This window comes from Diaphorina citri, unplaced genomic scaffold (assembly GCF_000475195.1).
Source record: "Diaphorina citri unplaced genomic scaffold, Diaci psyllid genome assembly version 1.1 scaffold1206, whole genome shotgun sequence".
Lineage (NCBI taxonomy): Eukaryota > Metazoa > Arthropoda > Insecta > Hemiptera > Psyllidae > Diaphorina > Diaphorina citri.
This window is the reverse complement of record NW_007378635.1, coordinates 24054-35890: the sequence shown is the minus strand read 5'-3', so window position 1 is coordinate 35890 and position 11837 is coordinate 24054. Positions and strand designations below refer to the sequence as shown.

Sequence of the window (11837 nt, the reverse complement as noted above, 5' to 3'; positions counted from 1 at the left end):
CTAGTTTAAAAATACTTTGTTAAACCGGTTTAATGATTAATTTATTAACTTGATTGTTTTATATTTCAGTACAATACAAAGGCCAACCCATTTGGAAATGCTTCGGATCCAGTTACACCTATAACTCCAAGCCGTGACACTCGATGTAAGTCATTTCGAAATAAGTTTAGGTACTTTAAAACCGGCGAAGTTGAAACTTTGAAAATACATGCTTTTTCTTCAATATTCAAAATTTTGGCAGAATACCCAATTATCAGATTTGTCCGCCTGAATACATAAGTGTACCACGTTCCACAAAGCCTATCGCTCCAGCAAAAATGGCTTAAACATTTATGGTTTGACCCTTGCATACAGAGATCTCAAGTTAAATAAAAGCACGTGTGAAGTTTCCTACAACTTGGTCCGATTTTTCAATTGCTAGGTACTACCAACATAAGCGTGTGAGTGACTAATCATAATGTGAAATGTGCATTTTCATAATTATCATTTCACCTTCCTATTATTTCCTAAATGCTTCAATTTATCAGAAGCTAAATAGCTGTGAAAGCATATCATTTTTATAAAACACAGGCAATACATATTTTCTAAACACCATATAGAAAATTTGGTGACGACTTTAACTTAATGACCGTCTTTGAACATAATAGATTATGCTAGAGTTAATAACTATGCTTTTATTATGCACCTACTATTCTATTGCTACATTTTTGTTCCACTGAAGGCTACTTATTTCTCACGCACAAAAAGCTAAAAGGTAATGGACTTAATAGGTTTTCCTCGTGTAGTAAATTAGTGTCTCTTCTAATGGCAAGAATAATGGATATTTAAGCAAACTGATGGAAGATAACCACTTGGTAGCTTTTAGGTCAACTCACATTTTCTAGCATGTGACTCTTGGGACGGGTTTTACAAAGTCCATCCAGGATCTGTCTGTACCACTTTTATATCCCGGTTAATCCGCGGATTAATCTTAATCACGTCTTAATCGTACTTGTTAAGCCCCCAAACTTAGATCTCCATAGATCAAAGTAGTAAAGATGTTTGTTAATTTCTCAAACGAATGATAACATTTCATGTCCCGTGACTAGGGATAGAACCTGGTTCTTCTAGCTGATCTAGCTAGTGAACACCCAAAGGTTCTGCTTCTCCTGAAATTTACAATAGGAAGAAGAAAAATAGCTGATTTCTATCTAAGAGTTGAAACTAATTTGAAATGTTTACTTTATTTCTAATTTTAAAGTAAGTTTGTTCTGCTGTCTACGATCTGCCCTCAGTAGGCATTTACTTAGATTTGAGTCTCATATAGTTCACAAACGTATACGAAAATTTGACGACGGTAAGAAAATAGCCATTGCCTATCACCACGAAATTCAACAGAAGTTTCATATGATTTGATCCTCGCACTCTTCTCAGCAACATGATGAGTGATCTTCGAATGTGTGGTGAACATGAGTACCAGGCCACTTTGCTGAAGGATCGCCTCAGTTGTGCATTACAATCATCCAGTCGCTCCGAGCAGTAGCAGAAATAGTAGAATTGAACAACAACACCCACTAGCTCAGTGACCAATTTGTAAAGCCGAGTATGGGATGTGTCGGTTGGGTTGGTAGACACCTGATACATACACAGTGCAAACATCACGTTGTTCATAACCACTTTCATCATCATGTAGGGCCTGTACAATTTGAACAACTGAAATGATCCAGACAAAAATGATGCTCTTAGAAATCAAGGCTATTTTCTACTATGTACTAAGTGAAGGGGGAAATATATCGGATTATTGAGAAGTGCACTTTATACGACTTAATAAGACTTTAAAGTCTTTTAAGGAAGCATTAAATTTGTTTTATGAGACCTGAAGTCTAAACATGGGACGGTTACCTATTTCAACTTGCCTGTTCTTGGAAACGAATTATCATCTGGTGGAATTGGATTATCTGACGACAATAGTTCTGCTGGTAAATGTCCTCTATTTCTTGCATGGATTTAAACTTGAATCGGTGTCTCAGCTCATTGTCTGCACCAACATACATCACCTTATTCTTGATTATATTTGTATAGAAAATCCGATGTCCTTTTTTATCCCTATGAATATGTCCAATCTTTTCTATGTATTTCCCCAGTATAATATATTGCCCTTCTATGTAGTTGGCAAACATGGGAATATAACAGACGGATGTCAACGCCATTAGCCATGTAGTTATCGTCCAATATAACTCAAAATGTATAATAATTTCATAACACCAAAACTCGCTGTCATCTACAAAGGGAATCCAAAAATTAGTTTGAAATCGTCTTTCCGGGTATTTTCGTTTGTACACATAGCGGACGAGATCCATTTCCTTTTGAGACAGAGGGAAATATGTTTCAAGAAATGAGCCCGATAGTCCAACTGCTAATAATATTAAGAATGTAGTGACCATTTTCCTTGCTCTCTGATTACATCTTTTGAGTACACATTCATCTGCGGTACTGAATGAGTTCTCGATGAATTTCATCAAGCCTTGAAGTTGTTTAAATTGAAATAAAATGAACAAACATTCCAAGTAGAATAAATAGAGTGCAAAAGATTCCAATAATCTACTGAGAAATTCTGGTACATAACGTATTGAGCGGGTACACGTTGATATTAATTGAGATATTAAAGCTGTTGTATGTATGCAGTGAAACCAAATGAAATAGATTTTCTTTAATAGGTTCAACCAGTTTCTCTTGAAACGGAATTCATTTAAATAACCAATGATTTCGAGAAATTTGCAAAGAACATGGATGTAATGAGGACAGACCATATCTTTGGACCTTGATGATTCCAATGATTTCAAGAAGATCGCCTTAATATGTTTCATTTTAATGTTTTCTGGTTTTATTTTGGCTTCTTATAATCGATCTCTTCCCATATTAATTTGCCCAACAGAGAGGTTAAGTTCTCAACAGCTTCATATACTAAAGTACACCCCTTTTGTGTATGATTCGCTTCACTATTTATCAACTTCCAAAAAATAATTCAAAAATATTATAAAAATAAATAAAATTTCTTTCGTTCACTGACGTGACGGAATGAATTCAGAGCTGAGTCTAAAACTATAATATTAAAAGTAGCTTAAGTGCTAATAGAGGATAAATTAAGCCCATGTCCATGCCCGAGAGAATGTCACCTATTTCGTGAACCAGGGTTATCCAAAATCTTATGATGATACAGGGTCCTGCCAGTTGACGGTGCACAAGTCCCGGCCTGATATTTGTCAGTATAGGTAAGCCTCCTAGTAATACATAGCTGTAGTACTGAAAATTCTGACTTTTTGAAATTATTTTTCGGCCTACCATTTCTTCCCGTAGATTGTAGGTGGATCAAGTAGAAGAATGCTTCACAGATGAGCTGATGACCCTATGTTAACTCTGCTTACAAATCAGATGGTAAAAAAATCCATGTTCTCTAATACCTACAGTCGAACCTGTCTAATTGGGAATCCAAGGGACCGGCAATTTTTTTCTGTTTATCCAGGTTTCCCATTTAGACGGGTCTCAATTAGACAGCTCCGACTCTATTATACAATTAACCTGATTCTATGTACCAACCTCAGTGGTGTCGTAGTTAGCACGGTGGACTTTGGATCTGGAGGTTGGAGGTTCAAGTCGAAGTCAAGTCATAAAGTTTAGCGTAGTATATTAAGCAGGGAACGATATTTGTGACAAGTATTTATGCTTAACACAATTCAAATTCCTTCCTGATTCAATATACCCACCTATTTTCAGGCTGGATTTTGACCAGTTCAGCATAACAGGGCCGGAGCCAGTCAATCATATTTGTAACAATGATCAGTTCATTGTATCAGGAGGCAGCCCCGTGCCTGGGATTTGTGGCTATAACACTGGAAATCATAGTAAGCTTTCTCAACTTTATTATACCTTAATTGACTTAATTCATAGTTGGGCAGCATTAACCAGAAAAGAACCATCCATACGAAGAATTACCTTATGGATAGTTCTTTTCTGCTCAATACTGTCCAGTTATTTGTCTAGGCTAGGAGAATCGGCCATCAGCAAATTTCCTACCTGTCTTGTTTCTTGTAATGCTGTCTTCCAAATATCAACTCTAGGCCTACCCTACTTAATGTCCATGTCTGTGAGATAATGTCTCAGGCCAGCCACTCACTCTCAGGTAGACCTGACGATAGGTACACCTGATCAGGTCTACCTGACAGTGTGTGTGCTGATCAGGTATCAGGTAGACCTGACAGACGGACCTTTTTAGCCGTATCTGTTAGGTCTACCTGATGGTGTGTTTGCTCATGAGGTGTCAGATCTGCCTGATAGTGAGTGGCTAACCTTACTCGACCTTTTTTGCCTCTTTGTTTTGCGATAAGATCTCTTTGTTCTGGTGGATGCCTTAGTCGACACGTCGACAGTATAAAAATAAGGTAGGTAAGGTACCGAATTTTATATTTAGTAGTAAATTTGATGGAACCAATAGTCAAATCCTTGCCTTTCTTCTAGGTTTTCCTTGCCCTTGGGATCAATTTAATTTGAAGAAACCATTTAACAACTGATGAAAATTTGTTAAAAGTTGAAATAAGTTGAAAAATTCTAAATTGTTTAGTGGTAAATTAAATTTATTATAAATTTACCTTTGATGTTTCCTCTTCTAAATTGTTTAGTGGTAAATTAAATTTATTATAATTTACCTTTGATGTTTCCTCCAGCGTGGTTAGTAGATTGTGCGAGATGTCCAACATTTTCAAACTGTCCAAACCAATGAAGTCATCCGGGGAGATCGTCCTGAGCTTGTTGTGGCTCAAATCGAGCCGGCTCAGGCCATGAATGCCCATGAGGGCTCCATCCAGATTTTCAATCTCATTGTGCTGAAGTTTCAGCTCGAATATGTTGGTCACGCCTTGAACTTGATTCTGTAATTATGTCCAACATTTTCAAACTGTCCAAACCAATGAAGTCATCCGGGGAGATCGTCCTGAGCTTGTTGTGGCTCAAATCGAGCCGGCTCAGTCCATGAATGCCCATGAGGGCTCCGTCCAGATTTTCAATCTCATTGTGCTGAAGTTTCAGCTCGAATATGTTGGTCACGCCTTGAACTTGATTCTGTAATTAAAAAAAAAGAACAAGTATAATTAGAGCGTTATTTAGACTGTTAGCTTGGCTTAAACATTATGCCAAAGTCGGAATAGGATAATAATAAAAGTGCTTATTTATACTGCTTGTGCTCGCATAGGACTGAAAACTACCTTTACTTCAGCAGTAGGCTACTACTATTATTGAGGTCAAATTCTCAAATTATTTTGAGGATAAAATTCCATACCTCGGTTAGGATTGAACCCACGCCCTCCTGTTTACCAGGCGAGCGTCTTCATCCAGTTATTTGTCTAGGCTAGGAGAATCGGCCATCAGCAAATTTCCTACCTGTCTTGTTTCTTGTAATGCTGTCTTCCAAATATCAATTCTAGGCCTACTCTACCTAATGTCCATGTCTGTGAAATAATGTATCAGGCCAGCCACTCACTCTCAGGTAGACCTGACGATAGGTACACCTGATCAGGTCTACCTGACAGTGTTTGTGCTCATCAGGTATCAGGTAGACCTGACAGACGGACCTTTTTAGCCGTATCTGTTAGGTAGACCTGATGGTGTGTGTGCTCATGAGGTGTCAGATCTGCCTGATGGTGAGTGGCTAACCTTACTCGACTTTTTTTGCCTCTTTGTTTTGCGATAAGATCTCTTTGTTCTGGTGGATTTTTTTTTTCCTAACAAGTTATGAACACGTTGTATATTTCAGTGTTTGTGGACGCGGGTTTCGGTATCAACAACCCCATCATTCTCACGTTTGTCACCACGGGCAGTAACACAGCGCGTAACTGGAAAGTCAAGATCTCCCAGATCCCCTGCAGTGCGTCCTACAGAGGTAAAAAAACTATTTGAACAATCCTGTTAAAGTAGGATTACATGATATGACAGAGTGACATATTATGTATAATCTTACAATCTCCTAGTACCATTGAAGTTTTCTATTGTACCTAGCAAAAATTTGACACGATAGGTACATATGTACCTATCACATGGTATGAAAGAGGAAATCGCTAGGTAGAACCTCTGCCATATTTTGTGAATCTACTTCAAAGCTAAGTGCCTAAACACGAGACTTACTATGTGTTTACACAGAAAGTCTCTTGTGGAAGCCAACTTTCGCAGTGCATATTTGTTGCCAGTGGACACTTACTTTTAGGTTATCAAGCGTGCTGGGAGGCGCGCAAACGTCAATAGGTCGAAGCGCCGCGCCGTCCGGCCTACATTAACACGAAATGGAATTTCAAGTGTTTTTCTTCATATGAAATTACACACAGTATAATTATTTTGTACACATTTCTCTTTCTCTTCCCAGCGGAAGAAGGTTGTCTGCAGTATTACACGGGAATTTCGGGCACGATCAAATCTTTCAACTATGAACCCGCCTCTGGACTACAGCTTTCTAACCAGGACTACAGTATTTGTGTACGCATCGAACGGAACTTCTGCGGCATTCAATACACGGGCTGTCCTGATCCTGGTGAGTTTCAATTTTATCCTGGATATTTCCAGGAAGAAGAGCATATGATAGGTTAGTAGCAAGAATAACATAGGCCTTTCTTCAATCTTTCAACTATGAACCCGCCTCTGGACTACAGCTTTCTAACCAGGACTACAGTATTTGTGTACGCATCGAACGGAACTTCTGCGGGATTCAATACACGGGCTGTCCTGATCCTGGTGAGTTTCAATTTTATCCTGGATATTTCAATCGTTCCCAGGAAGAAGAGCATAATTATGATAGGTTAGTAGCAAGAATAACATAGGCCTTTCTTCCTGGAAACAATTCATTTGTGTTCGGAAGAGGTTTGGAAACTGTAACAACGGAGGTGTTATCGTCCCGAAATCGAAGGGAACAGGAGAGGATAGGAAAAAACCAGCTGTTCGGAGAACGAACTGTATCTGGCGAGCGTCTTGACCACTAAACCGCCGAGGTAGGATGATTGAGGAGCTGGTAATATCAAGTTTTTATTATTATTTAAATAAGGTTCTCCTAGAGGAGTTTTATACCAACAATTTTTTTTTGTTCGTTTTGTAATTTTCCTACGAGAAGTTTAACATTTCGGTTTGTGTTTGTGTGCTTTTTTTCTACTAATTTGCTTATCGAAAAACGTACCTACTTATTGTTTTATCCCACCAGTTCTCCCCCTATTCCAAGTGTACCAGTTCGATTCCCTGGCCTGTATTGGAAGCTCCGGGGATAATGGAACGTGTATGACGGGACAGGAATGTACAGGAAAGGGAGGTTTTGTCAGCGGACCCTGTGCTAGGAGCTACGGCGTTTGCTGTGTGTGTAAGTTGGCCTACATCTTACATTTTTGATATGTCGTCGGCGAAAAAACGAAGAGGCGTAAGTGTAAAAATCACAATTTTGAGTTATCATGTGTATCGGATGTAAAAAAAAGTCCTCTATCACAAACACGAAGAGGCGTAAGTGTATTTTAAACCGAATATTTACATTGATTTTTTATTCCGGCGTATTTTCTACAAAAATCCCAATTATCAATACTTGCCAAAAATCTGCTGGAAAAAACATACATAGCATGCTTGAAAAATGTTTTGACGAAAGGTAAACATGGACTTTGTGAAGATTGTGCAGTAGAAAGGGCTCAAAAAGTAAATTTAAAAACTTGAAAAAAAAAACTTATTTCGGCCCTTCTGAAAAATGTGATTTTCGCACTTACGCCTCTTCGTGTTTGGGACGACGATACCTAAGCATGTAGTCTGTAATGGGTACCAGTATTAAAAGAAGAAAATTTTAGCAGCGTCATTTCGAGGTGGATGCAAAAAACTTCGTTTAAACAAATATATATATTTTTTTTTAAAGAAGTTTGATAGAGAGAACTGTAACTGCTAAGGTCTTATCGCTTATACCACTGAAGTTTATTTACAAGATTAGATTGTAAACACAAATAGTTCCGGTAAAATGTAGTAATTTTGAGTATATCGAAAAAAAAACTCTTCAAATGTGGAATGAACTTTTCCATTTAAACAATGATATTCTTAGTTTTGAGTGCTGTTTTTTTAATCCCTCGAAATTTCCTTGGAACTCTTAGGATCTTTACGATCTTTCTGTAATTAAAAAAAAAAGAACAAGTATAATTAGAGCGTTATTTAGACTGTTAGCTTGGCTTAAACATTATGCCAAAGTCGGAATAGGATAATAATAAAAGTGCTTATTTATACTGCTTGTGCTCGCATAGGACTGAAAACTACCTTTACTTCAGCAGTAGGCTACTACTATTATTGAGGTCAAATTCTCAAATTATTTTGAGGATAAGATTCCATACCTCAGTTGAGATTGAACCCACGCCCTCCTGTTTACCAGGCGAGCGTCTTCGCCACTACACCACCGAGGCAGGATAACAAATTAACAAAATAGGAAAACAATTGGGTTTTACCTAAAGTACAAAGCTCCGACATGATCGCATGCACGTTTGATTTCTTCTGAGGAATGAAATCTGTAAGTATTTCCTACTGATAAAGGAATGAGTTTCACATCCCAATAAACAACTGATAACGGTACAACCTATGCTAGAATATTACACACGACCATCCACAAACGTGGAATATTATAATATTGGTATCCCCCAGAGGTATTGGTTCCCAAGCTATATTCAATTAATTATTCCTTCAGATTTTACTTACATCTATTAAATCTACATATAACCAAAAATAAATAGTAGAGTAGTTCACTGAACTAGATCCCATTCAGAGAAAGAACTCGAGGGATCAAAAACAAATGAGCAAATTAACTTTGTATTCAATATTTTACTAAATTCCATTGAAATCGGGCTAACCGTAGCGTTGGAGAGATACTTTATCTTGCTAATATTCGTTTAGTCAAACAAGACAAAAACACAAACACAAAATGACAAATAATTTCTTACCTTAAATTATTTTTAGTGAGTTTCAGGTTGACGATTTGTAATCCCAATTCCTGGAACGTTTTACTTGGGAGGTCATTGAGATTAGAGACAGCAATTTTCAGAGATATGCTGTCATTTCCAAACCGGTCTTGTAACGCATCCACCACCTGACCGAACGATGTCATTTTCTCGCATTCAACTACAATAGGACTTATAGGTGAGGTGCGACATTTACAGGTGCATGGGTTGATCTCCCGCCGCATCGCGCAATGTAAAGATGATGCCGTGAATGCGAACGAAACATTGATTAAACATAAAAACCCTAACACACATAGAGCGAAACAAATTCTCATCGAAATGACCGACATTTTGACGATAAAAATTATCTTACAAGTACAATTAGGAAAATTAAAAGTTTAAAAATCACTCGGATGTTTGTTTCACTGAAACTGTCTGCAACTTATTCTGTGCCAATAGGTGTCCAGGAATTGCTCTCTCGATTTTGTGAAACAATATGGGAATTTATCGACAAAAACTGAAATGCGTTTTGGAAACATTGATCTTTTACAGTTTTTTTTTTTTTTTTTTTTTTTTTCCAGCCAACAACCGGTCTCACGCGTTCACCATCACAGGTAACACCCTAGGGCAGAACCCTGTAGCCTCCAGTATTGGATCTCAGTGTAATATGGACTGGCTGGTGATACCATGTACGAGTAATGTGGGCCGTATCAATGCAGGAGTATCTACGTGTGTGGACAGACTATGTGGTGGTACCTTGAATACGGAATCTTCTACTGTGTTGGCAACTGTGTATAGTAAGTGGATGAACTTTGTATAGTCTCCTAATAGTAGGTATGAGTGTATAGTTACTAGGAAAGAAGGAAGAATGTAATGGAAAAATGCTCAATATACCTGGTATTTATTTAGAAATACCTTAAAGAACAATACATTTTAGTTTTTTTTTTTTTCTTAATGTGCTGTAAATCAAATATCCTATTGTTGCAGATACTGTAATTCAAAATTAAAATTGTTGCAGGTACTGTTAAGCCATTCAGATTGGTGTACCATACAAACAACGTAGAGTCTCCTACCGACATGGGAAATCGAGGCTTCTGCTTGAACTATGTGCAACAACCTTGCACCAATAGCTTGAATTAAGGTACTCCTTCCTATGATGAAGTACTAAGATCTAAGGAGAAATTCGACCAGTTGTATCTGTGGCAATCGCTTGAACTAAGGTAGGTACTAAGGAGTAACTAGGACTATGTACCAGCAGCCATCTGTGTAAGGACTAACCAGTAAGTTTAACCAAGGAGTATCCAGTAGTTTAACCAAGGAGTGTCCGGGAGTTTTAACCAAGGACTGACTAAAGAACATCTTGAACTAAGAAGTAAACAGTTTAACCAAGGACCAACTAAGAGTTTATTTAAACAATGGAGTTTCTTGAACTATTGGGCCTACCAACCTAAGAGAAACTTTTACTACAAACTGAACTAACAGGCATATTTATGTCTTCAATAAATGTCTCAGCTATGAAAATTCTTTTACCTTTAGTGTAATGTTCATTTATGTGATTTGGTATCAACAGAAGCAACTAAGAAGTAAACAGTTTAACCAAGGACCAACTAAGAGTTTATTTAAACAATGGAGTTTCTTGAACTATTGGGCCTACCAACCTAAAAGAAACTTGTACTACAAATTGAACGAACAGGCATATTTATGTCTTCAATAAATGTCTCAGCTATGAAAATTCTTTTACTTTTAGTGTAATGTTCATTTATGTGATTTGGTATCAACAGAGGTTTTCCTTTATTATACGAGTAATAAGGAAATTAATATAAAATAAGTAGGTATTTGAAAATGATTAACAAAAGAAATATATATATGCTTCTCAGCGGATAAATTGTATAATATACTATAAATAATGTCTATTATACCACTTAACCGGTTGGACCGGTGGTTCACTCTTCTTCTTCAAACATTGCTGTCTCTTTTATGAAGTTCGGCAACGTTTTTGTCGGTTCTGAGTGTATTTTACCAATCTCCTGGCCAGGGTGTCCAGTTATTTGGAGTCTTTTGAGACCCAGTGTAGGGCACTCAATGAGAACGTTTCTTCACGAAATCACCAGAATAGAGATTCTATTCCACGTTCAGGTGTTGAATTACCTGAGCGAATTGTTGAGTGAGGTCAAATTGTTGAAGCCTACGTGCAACTTTCGTATGGTCGGTGGAAATGCATTCTCGTGAATGTGGGTGATGTTGTTATTGACTAGCAGTAACGTGATCAGAGCTGGCGTACCCTATAAACAGAATCAGAAGAGAAAATTGGATCTCATTAATCTGGCACAAAACGATTGTACGTTACCTAGCTTTACCGAGATTACCTAGATTCTAGAATGTTCAATTGTTCATGATTTGACATCCCCTCATAATTTTGAATGGCTTTAACTTAGGTCGGGGACCACAAAGTGGGTTTAAACTCGGTTTAAATTTAACTCTCGGATTAAACAATCTGATTGGTTGATTTTTTAAAAAATTCAGTCTGTTAGATTTTAAAATTTAACGAAGTTTAAATTCACTTTGTGGCCCCCGGCCTTAGTATAAATGGTTGAGACGATAAAGAGTGGAAAGGTTGAAACAATTTTTTGCAACCTTCAATTTTTCAAGAGAAATAACGGCAAAGTTTAACAAAACATGGCCAGCATTCTTTCCGAACCACAGGTTGGACCCCAAGAGATAAATGTTGTTGTTTACCAATGCAGGAGGTATTGACTATTAGGTCATTCTTCCCCGAGCATCCCAGTATTTTTCTGCAATATTTTTTTTCCAGTAGATAAATGTTATACCACTGAAGTTTATTTACAAGATTAGATTGTAAACACAAATAGTTCCGGT

The 11837-nt window shown here is 37.4% G+C and overlaps 2 protein-coding genes across 2 annotated transcripts; one reads left to right on the top strand and one right to left on the bottom strand.

Moving 5' to 3' along the window:
• Positions 1-1194: 1194 nt before the first annotated feature.
• On the bottom strand, positions 1195-1699 carry LOC103514712. The gene has a single exon (XM_026827604.1). The coding sequence runs from the start codon at positions 1666-1668 to the stop codon at positions 1282-1284; it is 387 nt and encodes a 128-aa protein (XP_026683405.1). The 5' UTR covers positions 1669-1699; the 3' UTR covers positions 1195-1281.
• Positions 1700-1712: 13 nt separating this feature from the next.
• Positions 1713-10487, top strand: LOC103514711. The gene is made up of 7 exons (XM_026827600.1): positions 1713-1755; positions 3146-3251; positions 3754-3881; positions 5786-5911; positions 6389-6553; positions 9542-9757; positions 9979-10487. Exons 1-7 carry the CDS (start codon positions 1713-1715, stop codon positions 10098-10100), a joined length of 906 nt encoding a protein of 301 aa, XP_026683401.1. The 3' UTR covers positions 10101-10487.
• The last annotated feature ends 1350 nt before the right edge of the window (positions 10488-11837 follow it).